This window comes from Pararge aegeria, chromosome 19 (assembly GCF_905163445.1).
Source record: "Pararge aegeria chromosome 19, ilParAegt1.1, whole genome shotgun sequence".
Lineage (NCBI taxonomy): Eukaryota > Metazoa > Arthropoda > Insecta > Lepidoptera > Nymphalidae > Pararge > Pararge aegeria.
The window spans coordinates 2,658,311-2,679,209 of NC_053198.1; the positions used below are offsets into that span (position 1 = coordinate 2,658,311).

General features: G+C 36.1%; 1 protein-coding gene across 2 annotated transcripts; it reads left to right on the forward strand.

Annotated features, from left to right (window-relative positions):
• Nucleotides 1–34: 34 nt before the first annotated feature.
• LOC120631932 (CLIP domain-containing serine protease 2-like) lies at nucleotides 35–20,614 on the forward strand. 2 transcript variants are annotated; one of them, XM_039901634.1, is made up of 8 exons: nucleotides 35–262; nucleotides 1,816–1,959; nucleotides 4,683–4,788; nucleotides 11,979–12,160; nucleotides 14,539–14,675; nucleotides 18,534–18,665; nucleotides 19,773–19,912; nucleotides 20,544–20,614. In XM_039901634.1, exons 1-8 carry the CDS (start codon nucleotides 202–204, stop codon nucleotides 20,560–20,562), a joined length of 921 nt encoding a protein of 306 aa, XP_039757568.1. In that variant the 5' UTR covers nucleotides 35–201; the 3' UTR covers nucleotides 20,563–20,614. The 2 variants fall into 2 exon arrangements, with proteins under 2 accessions (XP_039757568.1, XP_039757569.1); XM_039901635.1 differs by lacking the exon at nucleotides 20,544–20,614 and having other exon boundaries at nucleotides 19,773–19,930.
• Nucleotides 20,615–20,899: the final 285 nt, after the last annotated feature.

Below are 20,899 nucleotides of genomic sequence, written 5' to 3' on the forward strand. Positions count from 1 at the left end.
CCCACTTCCATTACTAGACAAATACACTTCAACAGTCGGAGATTAACATCCACGCGCAAACTTACTTCCAGACGAACGTGTAATAATGCAGTAATCTTTCAACTATAACATACGTGATTTGATAACGAGAATATCTATTATAATAACCTTGGGCCTTAATATATGCATACAACCTTTTTGGAACAATAAAAAAAACTTGCAATGATTCTTTGCAAATGGATCTGGATATTTCTCGTATTCTGCGTTTCTCATATCAAGACTGGTGAGTTAATTAAAAATTTAGAAGGGTATTTTTTATTTTTTTGAAGTCTCATCATATCTTTTAAAGCTTTGTTAAAATAGCCGGTTGATGGTGACGATGATGACACATTTTTACACTCACCATCGCTCAGATTTGTCGATCACCATGTCCGATGACAATAATGTCCCAATAAGATTTTAAGAAGTCCAAATCGTACCAATTGCGCGCCTAAAAAATCGGCAGCCGCGCCGGTTCAGGCTGAAAGGGAGTGTCGGCTACTTCAAAGATTCGGCAAGTACTGTACACACGCAAAGCAAATTGCGTCTCGATTCGTCATATTCAGATGACAAATACTTAGTATTTTGATTACCGTTGACTCAGTAATTAAAATATATGAGGTACCTACCTACTAAATGATTAAACAATGTACCTATTAATTAATTGTCACATATAAGTGTCAAATTAAACTTTGCGCTAACCACCAACTGATAACGCCGGCGCTTGCAACAGCGGCCTTCCTCGTTATAAGATGAATCATTTAGTAGGCGACTAATTTGAAATTAAATCAATTAACTTAGTATTTAAATAATAACTGTTTGAGCATCCGTTATTTCTGAGGCCATAAACGAACGCAGGAAAGGCCAAAGAGAGTGGATATAAAAAAAAGTGTGTGTACTCATGTACACGCGTTACTAACAATAGAAAAAAAGGTTTATAATATTTTCTCTCACCATCTTATATTGTGATTTAAAACTATTAGAAGGGCAACCTGGTTAAAGCAATAATTCACACCCAACCTTTTTTATCGATTACGTAGTCCTTTATACTATAATAGGACTTTTCTATAAGCTTACGTTTAATACAAACTTGAAACTTTTTAAGAAACATCTCCAAGATGTCAATGGGTAGTTTATTGTAGAATTGTATGCAATTTCCTTTATGAATTTTATGTAACCTAGTATATTGAACTGTAAGTTTATTCTTACTTCTAATGTTTAAATTATTGCAGTCAAATCATCTATTGCGATACAACCCTTCTGCCCGCGTGGTCGTTATGTGCGAAACCTCGCTTTGTTGCCCAGTGGACTCTTATAGGCTACTAGCGTACTTAGCCCGCTTAGCCGCGCTAGATTTTGCTTTGTTTTATCTAAACAATAAAGTTACATCATAAATTTTTTAATTTTGTCTCATAATATATTAAATCATTTATTTCTCTCCGTATTCATTCTCGTCTATTCTCTTCTCGAGCGGGTGAAGATCATTATCTACACCCATGTACACCCAACAATAGAATATCATCATAGTAAATAAAAGCTGTATTTGACAGTTCAAAAATAGGAGTGTTCCGATCGTCACCAAACTTTACAGGATTACTCGCCAGGTCAATCCGGAGATTCCCTGAAAGTTTCACTGAAATCGGTCCAGCTTTTTGAAGCAGCTTGAAGAAGATAGATAGATATACATAAATATAATATTCATTATTCATTTTCATCACACAAACATTTTTCCTTTGTGGGAACTGTGTGACTGGCTGTAAAATTCCAGCATTATATTCTGATCTTTGTACTCCGCAGATCTGTGGAGAAAAGTGGAGAATCATCCGGCATGGAAGATCCTAGACGCCTTTGAGTGCGGCTTCAGTGCGTCCGATCGTATCATTGGAGGACTCAACGCAGCTCTGGGACAGTTCCCGTGGATCGTACGACTAGGATACCACAGTCAGTGCATGACATATTAAAATTTTAATACCTACCCTTTGTAACAATTCCATGTTAGTTTAGTGGTTGGCATGTTCAACTGCAGATCATGATGCCCTGGGATCGATTCCTGGGTCATGCCAATGGATATTTTTTGGGTATTTTCATCAAAAAGTGCGTGCCATCCTGCCCGGCTAAGTGAAAGTAATATCCAAATAATATATGTGTAATAATAAAAGGGGGTAAACTTCTCCTATTCCATGCAAAAGCACGGGAATGCTTTAGACAATGGACACGTTAATTATATCCCTTCAAAGTCAAAGTCAAATATTTCGTTATTGAAATAGGCACATAGATGTCACTTTTGATGCGTACTTTACATATAAAATATAACATAGAAGCGTGTTGATGGCGATAACTAAATTCGTCAACTTAAAACTAAAGCTACGAGGGTTCCAAACGCGCCCTGGTCTATGAAGAAGCCCACAACAAAGTGGATATAATCCCCCTGTCAGGGGATATAATCGGGGGATATAGTTTTTGTATCCTGCCAGCAGGGCTAGCACGGGCAGAAGATAAAAGTTATATCCCCCGACTAGACCCCCTAACAAGCGATATAATTAACGTGTCCACCTGCTAAAGCATGGGAACATGGAATAGGAGAAGTTTACCCCCTTTTATTAATACACATATGTTATTTGGATATTATTTCCACTACACAAGTGGAAATAATATCCAGTCCAGCCAGTGCTTTGAGAGTTGATAAAGCTGTGGGAGAAGATTAATTTATATCCTTTCCCTGGAGATATAATTGTCTCCTGCCCATGCTAGCCGTGCTGGTGTTTAATAATTGGCGGTGATTCACCCCCGTTCTTCGGAAAACAATAAGACTTCGCGCCTGCGCCTGCCTCTTTCCGGTCGTGTCGAAGCTGCCGCCCCATCGCACTATGAGAGTGCATGGATAGAGAGTGCACCTATATTTGCGCACACACTCATGCAATATAAAATATATTATGATAGATTGTGTTAGAAGTGATAAAGGATACTTTGTATTCCGAAATTATGCTCAGTTCCTTTGGGAGAAGTGATGAAAAAGTTTGACGGTTTTACACAAGGACTATATAAATAAATTAAATAGTTCAAACAAACTAAAAAACACGCTTGGTATAAAAAACTAACTATTTTAACCTAAACTAATTTATTTCTTTTAGTTTATTCATAATAGCGATTTTTTTTAGTTTTTCTTGATCTATTATTTTTATTAGAGTAAAAGTAATCGGTAACCCATCCACCATTAAAGAGATAAAATATAATTTTTTTTTTATTATATCCTAATTATTATTTACAACAGGCCATTAAAAAGTAACAGCTAACGCCCTCTACCATCTAGTAGCTTAATGTTTTCTGTGGAATTTGTTAGGTACGCGAACGCCATAGGTTTTTTACATTTGGGTCTAGATGGCGCTGTAGTAATTAGTAAAAAATCTTATTTTTTATAGTGAAAATTGGAATAGTCTTTTCAGATTAGTGTATTGTCATCGGTCCTCGATATGTCTACAAAGTTTGAAAGAAATCTGACCGTTTAAAGTGGGTCAAAATCGCGCCCAAAGAAGTCGGTTACAAACATACATACGAGTGAAGCTAATATAAAGCGTGTAAAAATGATAGAAATGTTCTTTGCTAAGCATATAAATCAACGAACAATGCGATTTCGATTCGTCCCATAAAGATTACTATTTTTTGCAAGTGATAGGAAGAGCTCAGACTGGTCAGACAGTTCTTTTCAGATATTGTTTATGCGAATAGATTTTTTTTTTATATAAGAATACAAAACTTCAGTACAACTAAACCTAAATTTAATGTCCATGTGTCTCAAAAACAAAAACAAACGCAGACGAAGTCGCGGGCAACAGCTTGTATTATATATATTAATATCCCCCGCATATTTGTAATAATCTCTCTGGAGATTGACCACAGTGGCGGTCAGGGAAACTGTGTGGGTATATTACCCGTGTTTGTTTGCTTGCACCCTGGAGATGGACAACGCATAGCAATTTTTAACCCGTAAAAGCAACACAGTAAAGTTCCAGGGCGATTTAAATAAATAGCTTTTGTAACCTACGCACGCCTGACCTTAGCGATATAAACACCTTAGCTTTAAGGCACTTCGTAAAAAGATATAGGAATGTATCCGTAGAAGACGAACGTTTGAACAATGAATAATTGTTAAGACTGATTAATAATTGTGAGGACTTCATTATTGATGTAAAATCAGCATCAGAATATCGATTCAGGAATGAAACGTGCGTCCTCGGATAGAGGCAGGCGCTACTTTGCAGAATTGCATGTTATATTGTGAAAATTAAGTGTGTAACGAGGGAAAAGCGAGGAACAATTGTTAATATACGGACGTTACCCTCCGACTACGGCGTCTCATTTACCGGAAGCAACTCCCCGCTCCCCGCAACGACATCTTACAAGTGCAATTTACAATTCATACAGTCCTGCTTTTCGCGGAGTATAGCAAATTAAGCTTCATTTTCTTAATATATCATGGACTTCCGCGAAGAAATGCCTGTTTCTATCCAATGTTTTCAAAAGTAAATACACTTAAGTAGGTTTCAGAATGCAAAATATGGATTTAATAGATTTAAGTCAACTTAACAGTGTCTAGCTAAATTTAATGTCAACTGAGATACAGGCTCAGGTCAGCTGACGTGATATGGAATGAGGATTCTTTACAGCACCTGGAGAATCGGAACTGGACTGGATGTGCGGAGGTGCGCTCATAACGGACAAACATGTCGTCACGGCGGCACATTGTGTGCAGAATGGGGAAGACTTCACGCTGTAAGTCCCTTTTATTTTTTTTATTCCACTTAAGTAAGCGGTGATAGACTAATGGGACTTCGGCCCCTCAAAATTTTCAAAGTTATGATCGTTTTAAGCAATTATAATGTGAATTGAAACATCGTGATGAAACCTGCATGCCTAAAAGTGCTTTATAATGTGATCAAAGTTAACTAAACTGTAAGTACAAGTCGCGGTAAGTAAGTAAGTCTAGCGCTGAACGAAACGTGGAGGGGATAGCTGCGCATGGGTACTGTCGCGCAGGCAATACAATCATTACTTTATTTAATAAATAGTATTTAGCCATTAATTAATAAAGTAATGATTATTATACAGTGAAAATGATATTATTTAATTGTGTGTTTGTGTGTAGTGTAAATGCATGTTTGAGTGTGAGTATATGTGTTTGTAATTATTATAGTTTAGAGTTTCAAGTTCCAAGATTTATTGTTATGTAGGCTATCATTTTTAACAAGTTTATTTGGAATAGAAAAATAAAAACATTCATGAAAACAATAACTAAACTGAACAGTATTAACAAAACAATTCAGAACGCGACTGTACACTGGAACTGCGCTGGGTGTCGTATCGGTACGGGAGACGGAATACGACTGGAGAGCCAATAAGCGCGTGCGAACAATACGCACACCCTCCCCGCGACCCTCTTACTCCCCCATGATACCTTATTTTCGACTCCTGCGCAATAACGGTCACCGCTAGACTTTCGTGCCGCTACTTATACTGGGACAGCGTGGTGGACTACGGCCTTAAGCCTTCTCATTGTGGGAGGAGACCCGTGCCATGTAGTGGGTCAATAATGGGTGGATATGATGGAAGCCTTGACTGCAATACCTGGCCGTAGTGTTGGTAAATAAATTACCTGTCAAAGACGGGGACTTGCTGTTTTTAGCATTATTTTTAATTTTTTTTCTAGCTTCTGCCCTTGACTTCGTCAGCGTGGACTTGAGAATTGGGCATAAAGCCTCGCTCGTTAACAATTTTTAATCTTACCACGGGAACTATTTGACGGCGACTTTTCCATAGCATAGGTGACATGCATACAAAATTTGATTGAATGAATGAATTAATGAATGAATGAATGAATACACTCTTTTTGTACACCACATAAACATATAGTAAAATTATAAGTAAAAATTCAACAAAAAGTATACAATTTGACGGCCTTATCGCTACATAGCGATCTCTTCCAGGCAACCAAAGGCGTTAAAAACAGCTCAAGAAGAGAGGTTGGTGGTGCATTTAAATAAACATGCATATATACCTATATATACAAATATAATATGTATATACATATAATAAACTTACAATAAAATATATAGATAGTGATAATAATTAATATATACCTATGTAATTATTATCAAAAATAAATAAATATACAATATTGTCACACCACAGATAAAACAGAAGGGAATAGGCATGTTATAGATCCGCAGATTCAGAGAAAAAATGATCTTTGACAAGTTTTTTAAAAATGGTAATAGACTGTGCTTCTCGGATTTCAAGAGGCAAGGCATTCCAAAGCTTAACAGCCTGCACAGTGAAAGATCGGTGGAAGAAAGATGTATTCTGTGAAGGCATCCTTAAGATCAGCTTCCTTGCAGTACAGAGAACTTCACCAGGGCGACCAACGAAATTTCAAAGCTGTCTGCCCGCGGCACGTAAACAATTTTCAATTTTTCCTCGGGAACTGCTGAAGTAATCGGAATAAAAGGTAGCCTATGTTCTTTTCCATGTTAAAGGCTACATGCATGCCAAATTTCATCCAGATCCGTTTAACCGTTTTTGCGTGATTGAGTAACAAACATCCACACTTTCACATATATTATATTACTAGATTGCGCCCTGCGGCTTCGCCCGCGTAACTTTGGGAGGCAGCGTACATAGTCTACACCAATAGTCACATTGAGATTTTTTCACAAACATTTTTTTTTCAATGAAAAGTATACTATATTATTTATAATACCTCCAAGAATATGTATACAAAGTTTCATGAAGATGGGTTCAGTAGTTTTTGTGTGAAAGCGTAACAAACAAACTTACATTCACATTTATAATATTAGTAGGGAAGTAGGATGACCGACCGCCTAACGTCAACCCTTCTTTGGAATGTTTAAACACTAATATGCGTACATATTAATGTAGTTCATAAATATTTGACGGCCGATTGGCGCAATGGCCTTTGGCTTTGGCTTCTTTCTGAATCCGAGGCCGTGGGTACGATTTCCACAAATGGAAAATGTGTGTGTGATGAACATGAATGTTTTTAGTGTCTGGCTGTTTATCTGTATATAATAAGTATTTATGTATATTATTCATAAAATTATTCATCAGTTATCTTAATACCCATAACACAAGAACGCAAACTTTGGGCCTAGATTGCGATGTGTGTATTGTCGTAATATATTTTTATCTATTTCTATACCCCAAAGTTTCCTGATTCGGGCTTAGAATACTATCGTAATCTAAACCCAAACCAACCCAAAACGACAGTACATTACTGTGGTTTTGGGTTTTTCCTGTCAACAATACTCAATACCAGCGTGAAGTTGGAAAATTCGCTGTGTCAACCCCCGTGTTTCGGCGAGCACGCTAAGCCGTCGGTCGTCGATTATAACGTTATTATTGGCACAGAGTAAGTTGAAAGGACGTAAAGTAACATAGGCTACGGGTATTCAAAAACAGTACAAAAATAGCAAACACAATTTCGTATTCATAACTATAATAATGTTAATTCATAATAAATAAATAAATATACTACGACAATACACAAATCGCCATCTAGCCCCAAAGTAAGCGTAGCTTGTGTTATGGTTACTAAGATAGCTGATGAATATTTTTTTATGAATATAATACACATAAATACTAATAATATACAGATGAACACCCAGCCACTGAAAAACATTCATGTTCATCACACAAACATTTTCCAGTTGTGGGAATCGAACGCACGACCTTGGACTCAGAAAGCAGGGTCGCTGCCCACTGCGCCACTCGGCCGTCAATAATTAATAAACGAAAGCTTGTCTTTTTGTCGTTTGTATGTTTGTTTGCTTGCACCCTCGAGATGGACAGAGCATGATGTCGAGATGAACACTTTACTTCTAGAAAAGTACGAGAGTAAAATTCTGAGGCGATTAAAAAAAATGCATAAGCTTTTTTTTTTCTTTTTTTGGTAAAATGTTGATCTTTGCCGAGCTTAGCTAAATCATGCGCTAAGATAGCTTGCACCCCGTAAAACTATATACTTAGGAATGCTTACCCAGGAAAATAAACTTTTTTTCGTTCTGTAAAAAGCCATAATAAACGCGGTTGAAGAATGTGGGCAACAGCTAGTGTACCTGGGCGTAACCAGGGGGAAGCACCAGTCCTGGAAAATGTTTTAACTCTCTTAAAAAAAATTGTAGCGGCCGAAATACAGACAGACAGACAAAAATTAAGCAAATACAGTTTTAGCTCCAAGCCCTCTAAAAATTTTTACAAAACAGCCGCGGACTCAAAGACCAGAAGCTGGGTACGCCCATCCTAATAAATCAAAATACAGGAAAGCTCTATTAAATAAAGCTACTGTCTACAAGGAAATGATGAATACATTTATCATCGGAATCTCCCCAGACATTCATGAATTAAGCGGCATCAGTTCTTGCATCACGAATCAAAAGCCCCTAGTGGTTTTATGGTTAGATGACGGTGCAAATTCGTGACACAGGAATTCACTGTTTACTTTTCATGTGCCGGTATTATTCAAAGTCACGCCGCCGTTCACATTATCACGTATGTACTTGGAAAAAATTTACTTGTTGACTTTTGAACGTCCTTGTATAGGTCAGTGATGAAATAGGAAACGCACGTCTTTTTGTGTGACTCAGAAAATTATGTACGATTTTTTATATTATACATAACAGATAACATTGACGGCCGTTTGGCGCAGTAGGCAGTAACCCATTTTCTGAGTCTGAGGCTGTTGGCTCGATTCCCCAACTGAAAAATGTTTGTGTGATGAACATGAATGTTTTTCAGTTTCTCATATATGTATATAATTCATAAAAACATCCGTCAGTTATCTTAGTACCTTAAACACAAGCTTTGCTTACTTTGAGTCTAGATGGCGATGTGTGTATTGTCGTAGTATGTTTATTATTTATTTCTATCATTCATTGATTTTCATTTATTTTTTTAATTCTTAACAAATCTTAATTTCGCTTGCGGGGCTTTTGAATGCTCAATTTACAATTTAGTAGCTGACCCTTGCAACTTGGTCTGCACCAAATCGGTTATTACCGGAAAACACAAATAAAATGACATTTTCTAAAAATGAATCCCAAACCCTAACTTAATTTCATGAAAAACGTTGGAGCCGATTCCGTGATTCTATACAAGTATTGCTCGTTTAGATATAAGATATTAGTAATATTGAACTGCTTAATTGCCGGGCCGATGTCGAAGCGCAAATATAGGCCTTAAAGGAAATAGTATGAATAAGATCGCCGTTCCTTAAACGTATACAAACCTTTTTAAGGTAGAGCTCGCGTTATTTCTGCCGCCATGGATGAGTTATTATAAGTATAGTTCAACGGGTACATACCACGATAATATTTTGGATTTGTTGATATTTCGACCCAGTTGCATGGATCGTGGTCACGACGGGACTGCGTAGGCAAGAGATGTCAAGTTAGATGTCACGGGCAGAATCTGACCTTTCGTGTTCTTTTTGTCGGTATTTCACGAACTGTTCGACACACTACATTGACAACGTCACATTTAAATTGAGAAGCTGTGCGATGCTTTCTTGGTTTGCATAATTCTACCACTGGGTTCCACACACTTGCTAATTTAGAACCGTCCTCACACACAAAAATGTCAAAATGTTTGTGAAATACCGAAGCTATATAAGTCCTATAGCCGGAACAGATTTATTATAAGAACATGTGATACTTACAATAATAAGTATCAACATATAGACCATTTTTTTTATAAGTATGGAAAGTTGGTATCTGCTATCAAAAAATGCACTTCGATGTATTTTTTTTTCTTTCTTAGATTAACATTTTAAAAATGAGCAATCTTTATTGCATTATTAATTTATTGTTACTAGTATTATTTATAAGTTACTTATATGTATATATAATTTAACAAAACTCCCGTATCATTAGGATTATTTAAATTAATAGTGAAAACTTTATTGGCTTGTGTAAGATCTATAATTAAGTTTATCCATTGTAACAATTTATTTATAGCAGTAAAGCTGTTTGTTTTTCAAATAAAAAAATAAAAAAAAAAGAAATTACCGGCCCACTACAGGCCACTTCTTGTAAAATTGTAAAATGAGAAGTTTTTAGGCCCACCACGCTGGCCCAGTGCGGGTAGGTGGACTTCACACGCCTTGCAATGCTATGGAGAACTCTCAGGCAGGCAGACTACCTCACAATGTTCTTGCATCACCGTTGAAGCCAGTGATATTTTAATTACATAAAACAACTAAAAAAAAGAGCGGAAAAACCATAACGCAACTTCTTAGTAGTAAAGTTTTTTTCGTGAGAGCTCATTGGTCTAAACTTTAGTGGTTAGCATTAAGAAGAAATAAGCAGGCGGTGGTACATCCCCGGATATGCTTTACCCCTACTAATATTACTTGACGGTAATGGCAATTAAAACTCATCATCATCACGTCAACCAATTGACGTCCACTGCTGAACATAGGTCTATTGTAAGGAGTTCCAAATATCACGGTCTTGTGCCACTTAGGCTTAGCGGCTCCCTACAACTAGTTTGATGTCATCCGTCAACCTCGTCGGGGATCTACCAACGCTGCGTTTATCGGTGAAGATCGCCACTCCAGCACCTCGGAACCCTAACGTACATCGCTCTCCAACCTAATTAAAATATAAGTTAATTGAAATATTAGTATTATTTTGGAGAACTTGATCAATATTTATTAATATGATTTTCTCTGATTAGTCATTTAGTCTTCTAAGTTAAATGTGTGTTCTCTTTCTTTCCTTCCTTTTATATGAATCAATCAATTAGTTTTTCTATTCCTTTGTTGTATTTTTGTTTTTTATCTTTTTTAGTTGCACTAGAGATTTTTTATTTATTTATTTTAATTTTTTTGTATTAAGTTAATGCTAATAGACTGCTAATTTTAATTTTTGATTTGATACTTTAGGTACCTACAATAAATATTATCTGTCATAGTAAGCGTTACCTGTATCTACATCGTATCGCCCTACTGATCCTTACAATATTATGTGGATAGTGTTGTGGATTACATATTAACCCGATTTTTTTTTAAGTTATACTTCTTTAGGCGCGTTATGAAAAAATAATGAGAGTGAAATTTTAAGATGCGCGCGCATCTGTGACACAAAATTAACAGTATGAAGCTGTCTGCTTAACCGCTCATTAAGTCTCGAAAAAAGAGCTACCAACAGAATAGAAATTGAACTTCGATATTAGTCGTGCATGTTGGTACGCTCGTCACTTCTGATCACTGTTTTCATATTTATAATATTTATCAACATGTTTCTAGTTTATACATTCACAACACGTGTTTTAGTTTCATACAAGTGCGAATTTAATGCGAAAATTATATTCAGTAGTAATTTAAATTGAATATTTTGATTGATATTACTTACTATTTGTGAATATTAGTGAAAAAAATTGTGCTTATATACTTTTTCAGGTGCTCCAATATAATTTTCTTTTTGTTAAATTTACGAGCTATTGTTGTAATATGTAATTGTTTTCTGTCCCAAATAAATAAAAAAAAAAAAAAAACCTATGTGCCTGTAGTAAATGGTAACTTCCTACATCTTAGTAGCCTAAGTACTCGCTTGCAATCGAGAACTCGTTTTCGAGTATGGATGTACTTGAAATCCGAGTAAAAAGGATATTATAAACATTGAATTAAAGCTCAAATTTGCCTACAATTCCTTAGCTCGATCTTTTGACCCGACGTTTATAAAACCAACAATAAGAAGAACAGGATTTGTGACCCTTAAATCTACTTATTTTAGGTCCATTTTCGTGATACACAATACAGGTTGATTTATGAAATCCTCGATTGCGAGCGAACATATCTTGTACTAAGGCTACCGTCGAGTTCAAACTACTTGTCTGGCAGTTGGCTTCTTCTCGGGCCTCGACAATAATTTGTTATTCCTTTGCCGCAGGACAACCATACGTGTAGGCGAGCATAACACTAAAACCAATCCAGACTGCGAGCTCCATGTGTGCGCGCCACCCATCCAAGACCGGAGCATCAAAGCCATCAAGAGCCACCCCAAGTACAACAAGCCGGAGTTCCACAATGACCTGGCACTTATCGTGCTGGACAGACCGGTTCAGCTGAATGGTAGGTACTTTTTTTATTAGACTAGCGGTCCAATTTTTATGAAGAGGAAAACTCCTTTAGCCATACTGAGCTTTTTTTGATGGGGATAAAACGTATGAGCTCGCTGCACTGATGACTTCGACATACTGGTAATATATTGAGCCGAAAAACGTTTGCTTATGGCGTGTTCTTCATACATGCACTAAAGCACTGCCTACCCTAAAATGTTTGTATAACTCATAAGTGCGAAGTTTTTTTTCCATTTTATGGCATCTTCCTTTTTTATGCATACCCTGATCAAAAACCCTGTACACGCCACTGCCGATGATTACTAATAAGTGTAACCAAGAATGTTTTCCCAGTATCTGTAATCAAGAATTCGGCATTAGAAAGCAGTTTTTAATAGCTAAGAATGCCGAGCCGTTTTCGTTGGAGGTAACTTAGCTATTTTTTTGTAACGTGAAAACTTTTACTAAATCAAATAGGTAACTTATCGATTTTACGCTGTGAAAACTAAGTTCATAGATTATAAAATTATTTTCTTTCAACCTCATTTTGGAGTATTCACCAGTATAGCACCTTGAGTCAAAAACACTTTCGCAATAATTTAAATTTTTAGCATAAAACTTTCGTTTTCTATATTCAATCTAGATATTCGAAAACTGTTGATAAGTTGCTAAGCAAAGTTGTTATTTTTTAAAAATTGTATAGATTTTTTTTCACTACAAAAACCATGCTAAGTTATTAATTTGTAGATTAGGGAATGTGTCGACTCATTCACCCTTCTCGTAATCGACATTGATTGTAACATAAATTGGAAACCACATATACAAAAAATTAAAACTAAACTGTCTCGATTCACATACGCATTGAGAGAGCTAAAAAAATCAACGAACACAGAAGCGACACTGTTAGCCTACTTCGCGTATGCAAATGCCTGGCTAAGCTACGGTATCCTATTATAAGGAAATAGTAGACAGGTACATCTACTTTTTTTACTACAAAAAAAATGCGTTCTTATTATAAAAAATATTAAAAACACTGAAAGCGTTATACTTTAATATTGACATTAATAAGTCCGCCTCACAATCTGGTTACAGCGCGCTCACAGGGTTGGATTTCAAATGTAAACATTAGATTGACATTCTTTTTTGAAAAAATATAATAATTACTAGCTGTTGCCCGCGACTTCGTCTGCGTTTGATTTTGTTTTTTGATGTGGCATTCAATTTAGTATTAGTTCTAAAAAAATTTAAAGTATTCAGTATTCATTTTATCGCTAAGCCTTAAATGAGGGGTTGCTGCTGTTCGCTGAGGAGTTCTGTCCTCTATCTCCAACGACATCGATCAGATCTACACAAAGTTTGGGAAAATTTAAATACATATTATAACCTCTATAGTACAAAAATATTTTTTTAAATCGGCTATAATTTGTCGGAGTTATGGTGTAAAATCTCAATCTAAACCTCTCCCAAAGGAACCGAGCTCAATGTCGGGATAAAAAGTATCCTATATTACTTCTAGCATTTCCAAGAAAATGTGTACAAAGTTTCATGAGGATGGGTTAAGTAGTTTTTGCGTGAAAGCGTAACAAACAAACTTACATTGACATTTATAAAATTAGTAGCGATAGGGATGTAATCTAGGTATATGACATTGTAATGGACTTGTACCTAATTGAATAAATAAATAAATAAACGGGATCGACTGAATGGGCATTAAACTCTAAGTAATTAGCCTTAATTATGACAACAGCTGCCTGTCTAGACTGTCAATTATATCACAAATTGTCATTGATAGTCTCAGTTATAACACGGTATTTTTCGTTAGTAGGTACGTAGCTACTTTAGTAGCTTTGTTATTGTAGACTTTTCTGTAGATACGGTTACAATTTCCAATTACTTACCACTGGTGAAGGATGCGGTTTTAGAAGAGAGAGTTGTGGGGTTAGAACCGCGGGACGTTTTATACGAATTCTGTATTTATGTCGGTGTTTTATATGGGATAGAAACAGGTGTTACTTTGCGGAAATCCATAATCATATATATAAATATAAAAGAGAAAGTGTGTGGGTATGTTCCGTATAGGCTCCGAAACGGCTGGACCGATTTCAATGACACTTTTAGGGAATATCCGGATTGATCTGGCGAGTAATCCTGTAAAGTTTGGTGACGATCGGAGCACTCCTATTTTTGAACTGTCAAACTGTCAAATACAGCTCCAGCTGTTCGCGTTTTAGCTTAATTTTCATAATATACTAGCGTACCCAGCCCGCTTCGCCGGGGTAGATTTAGCTTTATTTTATTTAAACAATAAACTTACATCATTAAATTTTTAATTTATGTCTCATAATATATTAAATCATTTATTTCTATCCGTTTTTTATGTTATCTTCGCAGACTATGTAGTGCCTATATGCTTGCCCCGCGGTGACCAGCTGTCTGCCCCACGCTTGGGCGAACCTTTGACTGCGGCGGGCTGGGGCACCATGAATATGACCACCGAAGAACGAGCTAAGATACTGCAATACGTGGCGGTGGGTATTCTTTATTACTATTCAATTGGTTATAGCACCGAAAAACTTATGAAACTAGTTTAGGTAGGCAAAACAATTATCTCACCAGGGAAAGGATAAAAATTTATCTTCTCCCACAGCTTATCAAGCTTCATAAATTCTTAGAGCACTGGCGCACAAGTGGAAATAATATTCAAATAATATATGTGTAATAATAAACAGGGGTAATCTTCTCCTATTCCTTGTTCCCGTGCTTTAGCTAATTATATCCCCTGTCAGAGGATATAATCGGGGGATATAATTTGAGTCTCCTGCCTCTGCTAGCCCTGCAGTGAGAATTACACTAACAATAGAAAAAGGGTATTGTTTAAGTTATTGAAAGTCAACTGTCAAACCTTTTTTAGAAAAACTAAAATGTTGACTATAGCTAACTTCATGGTGTCGGTTTTTTGTGACGGTGTGACGGTGTATAAAAAAATACTCTCACCATTTTTCCCTAACGCGCCAAAAGAAATATAACTTCGAAAATATTACTCGCGTTTATTCACTCGCAGTCAGAAACTCATAATAAATATTGAGGAAAATATTGTTAACAACATATTGTAGGTGTGTCCAATTCATAACAGGATATACTTAAGCATTAGGTGAACACTTTAATTATACCCCTTGTCAGAGGATAACCCAGGGGATCCCAGGGGATATCCCCTGACAAGGTATATACTTAATTGAAGTTTCCCCCTTAATTGAAGGATAAGGAGAAGTTTGCCCCGTTTATTATTACACATATATTATTTGGATATTATTTCCACTCTGTGCTCTGAGGGTTGATAAAGCTTTGAGAGAAGATAAATTTTTATTCTTTCCCCGGTGAGATAATTGTCCCTGCCCATGCTAGCCATTCTGGTGAGATTGCAGCCGAGGTCTAACTTTTTGTGGAATTAAAAAAAAATATATTGCTCGCGTTTATTTACTCCCAGTTACTCAAAATAAATATTGAGGAAAATGTTGTTAACATAGTATTGTAGGTGTGTCTAATTTAAGAGGACTTACAAAGCTTTTCACTTAGTGATGATTCAATCGTGCAAAAAACCTGAAGGCATTTGATGATATCTTGGTTTGACCGAACTATTGTGCGAGACAAATTGGTGTTCACAACATGCAAGTCGACCGCTTTCGTCTGACGTCACAGGTGGTTCTCGACGTCACGGGTTATTTACCACTTGTTTTCCTCTGATCGAGACGCTAGCTAAATTTTGTCAAGGTTGGTTTATGTGCTAAGCCATGTGTAACAAAGAGGCAGCAGTTTACGACTGAAATTTTGACTCGTGATGAAATTATGAATGTGGTCGGGTCAGTACTGAGTGCTATGATTTGTTTCTTGGCTTACAAAAGGAGGTTTATATTTTTATTGCATATTATGAATGTATCTGTTTCACGTTTCAAATGAGAGAATGAAATGATTATTATTGAAAAAGTAATGTTTATTTTTACTGTTCATAATTTCTCTACATATATTGGATGTAATGTTATTATTTGGTACCAAAATATTATACGATCCTACAGGAGATCATAACCGATATAAACTATCATAGATTATTTCTGAATAGACTGACATGTTTTCCATTTAAAAAAACCGTCTAATAGAATTAATATCTCTCAAAAGATTACGACATGTCGCGGTTCCACAACCTATCTCTCTAACCATTCGCACAAATTGATATGCAGTAAAAGGACAAAGTGTTTTGTTTTAAATAAGACGATAATTTTACTTATTTCAGTAAGATTTCATAATTTTTTATACTATGACCAATAAACATGTCCTAAAGATTTAATATATTTTATTAATATAAAATTTTTGTTACTTAAATATGAAAGTTATACATACTCTATAGAACTCGATCATATATCTCTCATCGTTAGGGTAGCGTTCGTAACAAACGTTTTATATAGTTCGTTTTTACTTACTTTGCAAATCCGACTACGACGAAAAGTTTTTTTAGTTTTCAAGGTTAGTATATAGTCTATGGAAACCACAGGTCTCCTTCCACTATGAGAAGGAGTTAAGGCCGTAGTCCATCACGCTGGCCCAGTGTTGATTGGTAGACTCCACACACCTTTGAGAACATTACGTAGAACTCTCATGAGTCACAGGCATGCAGATTTCCTCACGATATTTTCCTTCACCGTCTCTTTATAATATTATATGTAAAATATAAATATAAAATATATAGTAATATAGTAGAAGTAAAATAGTAATAGTATAGATCTCTTAACCAAAACCACAGAATAGATATTCGTGCTGACGACATACAGACAAGAATCATTAATTGATAATGTTGCACGGGATTTAGCGTTAACAAAACTGTTAATACAATGTCAAAGTCAAATATTTCTTTATTCAAATAGGCACATAGATGGCACTTTTACTGCGTACATTACATGTAAAATATGACATGAGGAGTGAGTTGATGGCGATAAATAAATTCTTCAACTTAAAACTAAAGCTACGAGGATTCCAAACGCGCCCTGGTCTAAGAAGAAGCCCACAACAAACTTAACCGGTTGTTATTTTTTTTTTTTGTTATCACCATCATCAATGCAAATTGATAAAGAACAAGCGTCTGACTAAGATTTCGAAGACCGTCATACTTATTTTCTGCCGCATTGCTGTGTTCGGGTCTGAGGGGGGCGTGGTTGCCGGTGTCACTGCGGGCATATGAGGCTTAACACCTACGCCAATATTTGATTGGCACTTTGTAAGACGTGTTACTAGCATGCCCTGCGCAGCGTTGCTCAGATGATAGGCGATGGATTCCACCTACCCACAGCTGGTCCATTTGCTTGGTCCATAATTAGTATTATAAAAAAAACGAAGTCATGGTCAAAAATATAACTTAAGCATATGCAGCTATTGACGCAACTGGTTTTTCTATGATTTGTTTAAGGCTTTTGTTTGTGTTCAACGTGAAAACTACGCCAATATAAAATGAAGGTTGTAATCTTAGATTTAATTAGTTCCTATTTTGAAGTGAAATTTGTAAAAGTTGCCTTAAATTGAAAAATAGGAATTCCCCAGGGATCTTTATTAGGCCCTTTTCTGTTCCTCTTTTATATTAATGACCTTCCTAACCCTACTAGTGTTGTGGCAGTATGGTTGGTCAAAACTCTAATTTCCTCTCTCCTATGGGAAAAGTGGCCTGTGCCCCAGCAGTCGGTTGTTAATAGGATGAGGCTCACGCTAATGTTAAAAGTGATGTTTACTTCCTATCCTCAAGATGCAGGTTTCCTACACCTTTAAATAAGTAAATAATCATTTATTTTCCAGAATGTATGTACAAAAGAGATATTAAATTTTTTCATAAATTGATATTTATTTACATTCAACTAAATTAATAGTATGCTGCTATTCATGAAAATGAATTATCATTAAAATAATTGTTGATTAACAGAACAAGTCACAATAAATATAAATTAAAACAGTTGTATAATCAAACGAAAATAAAAAAGACACAATTACATTAAATGTTAAAATTTTTCAAAAAAATACCATAACATTCAACAAAATTAATAGTGTGTAAATCACATATTTCGTGGAAAAGAATTATAATTAAAAGAATACTTAAATTACAAAATAAGTCACAATAAATATTTATTTAAATCATAATACATAACAATAAATGGCTCTTAGTAACATTTTACTAAGAGACAGTTTTTGAGTCTACTATAAATGGGTAGAGATATTTTTATTGCTTACATTTAAAACACACATAACTCCGAAACCATGGAGGTGCGTGCCGAGGATCGAAAGCGTTCGATACGGAGGCCGAAGCTTCAACCACATAGCTATCATAACTTTTCTTAATTATCATTAATCCAAAGGTGCCGATAGTGAAACCTGAGTTGTGCAATTTGTTCGGTGGTGGTTTCAAGGTTGCCAGCACAGAAATATGCGCAGGCGCACAGCACAACAAGGACGCCTGTGGTGGTGATTCAGGAGGGCCACTGATGAAGGTAAGATACATTATTTCTTAAATTCTTATTTAATCTTCCTTGATTATCGAAGGGACCGGGGAGTTGCCCGCGACTTCGTCTGCGTTTGATTTTGTTTTTTGATGTGCCATTCAATTTAGTTGTGTTCTAAAAAAATTTTAAGTATTCAGTATCGCTAAGCCTTAAATGAGGGATTTGCTGCTGTCCGCTGAGGAGTTCTGTCCTCTATCTCCAACCACAGTTTGGGCAAAATTAAACACATATTATAACCTCTATAGTACAAAAATAATTATTTAAATTTGTTATAATTTGTCGGAGTTATGTTGTAAAATCGTCAAACACTTCCAAGTTCCAACCCCCCTCCCAAAGGAACCGAGCTTAATGTCGGGATAAAAAGTATCCTATATTACTTCAAACACTTCCAAGAATATGTGTAAAAAGTTTCACGAGGATCGGTTAAGTAGTTTACGCGTGAAAGCGTAACAAACAAACTTACACTGACATTTATAATATTAGTGGGGATGGGGATGGGGATTACCTAACGACATTAAAATAGAACAAATTAATTTTTTTTTTAGAAAAAACTTAAAACCTTTGTAATTGTCAAAATCTGAGTGCGGTCCTGGCTATGGCAGCATGAAGTGTTTATAAATTTACCCTTAAGTTTTTTTTTATAACTTCTGATTGTTTTGTTGTATGTAGTTTTAATATTACCTACATAAAAATAAGTTGTAAATATTCTCATTGAGTAAAAATGTAATTTCTTTTGAGAAAATAAACGTCTTTATCCAAAATAGTATAAGTAGGATACTTTGTGATTTACCTTAAATTTTTCAGCATTTTTATTAGGTGTACACATAGCTCGGAGAACCGATGGACGTTGGGGTTGCAAGGTGTTGGAATGGCGACCCCGCACAGGTAAACGCAGTGTTGGTCGGCCCGCAACGAGGTGGACAGACGACATCAAACGAGTCGCTGGGAGCCGCTGGAAACAAGCGGCCCAGGACCGTGGATTTTGGAACTCTCTACAAAAGACCTATGTCCAGCAGTGGACTTCAATCGGTTGAAGTTATGATGATGATGATGACAATAAAAGTGTATTCATTCATTCATTTATTCTTTACACAGGTATTCGATACACCAGACGGACCGAAGAACGTTTTAGTGGGAGTGGTATCTTTCGGTCCCACGATATGCGGTATCAGGAAACCTGGAGTTTACACCTCGGTGCCGCACTTCTTGAAGTGGATACTGGATAATGTCATGAAGTAAACAATTGAACACTACCAACTTAGTTTTTATTTACAAATCATTTTAAGTTAAAGATCACTGACTGATTGACTGGATCACTGACTGACTGACCGTGTCCTCAAGTTTCATAATATCAACCCATTATCGGCTCACTATAGGGCACGGGTCTTCTCCCAAAATGAGAAGAGGTTAAGGCCGTAGTCCACCACGCTGGCCTAGGGCGAATTGGTAGACTCCACACACCTTCGAGAACATTATGGAGAACTATCAAGCATGCAGGTTTCCTCACGATGTTTTTCTTCACCGCTGTAGCTAATGATATTTCAATTGCTTAAAACGCACATAACTTAGAAAGGTTAAAGTGCTTGCTGGGATACGAACTCGGCAAACTCGGAAAAGTGAAGTCGATGTCCTACCCACTGGCTTATCACCGCTTCAACAATAAATGCATTCCTTAACTATGTAACTACATCGTTAAGGAAGGACTAGCGAACAAACATACTATCGCATTTTAAATATCAGTAAGGAATTATGCTTCGTGCCCCCTAATAATGTGGTTTATGAAGATTCATTTAAAGACGTTTTATTATCAAAAGAATCTGTATCTCATAATGAGAAATTGAATTTATTTATGTAGGCATAATTCAGCTTACAGGTACGCAAATAAAAACACGACCGCTGACCTAGTGCATGGGAGCGTGCAAATTCACATTTTAAAATGGCGTCATACAGTCGCCATATTGACCTTAAATTTTATGGGTAAAGCCTGAAATAAATGATTAGTATTATTATTATATTATTATATTGAATTTCTTTCAACAAATTAAAGCCAGTGTCAAACGGGATAACGCACGTATGCATAGCTTAGCCGTTATTTTGAGAACAAGTTTGCATCGTGGAAATGGCCATAGAGTCAATTTAATCCCGGGTGCATTCCTATAAATAAAGGTTTCGTGCTTGATTAAAAAAAAAAACAAAATAAACGCGGACGAAGTTGTGAGCAA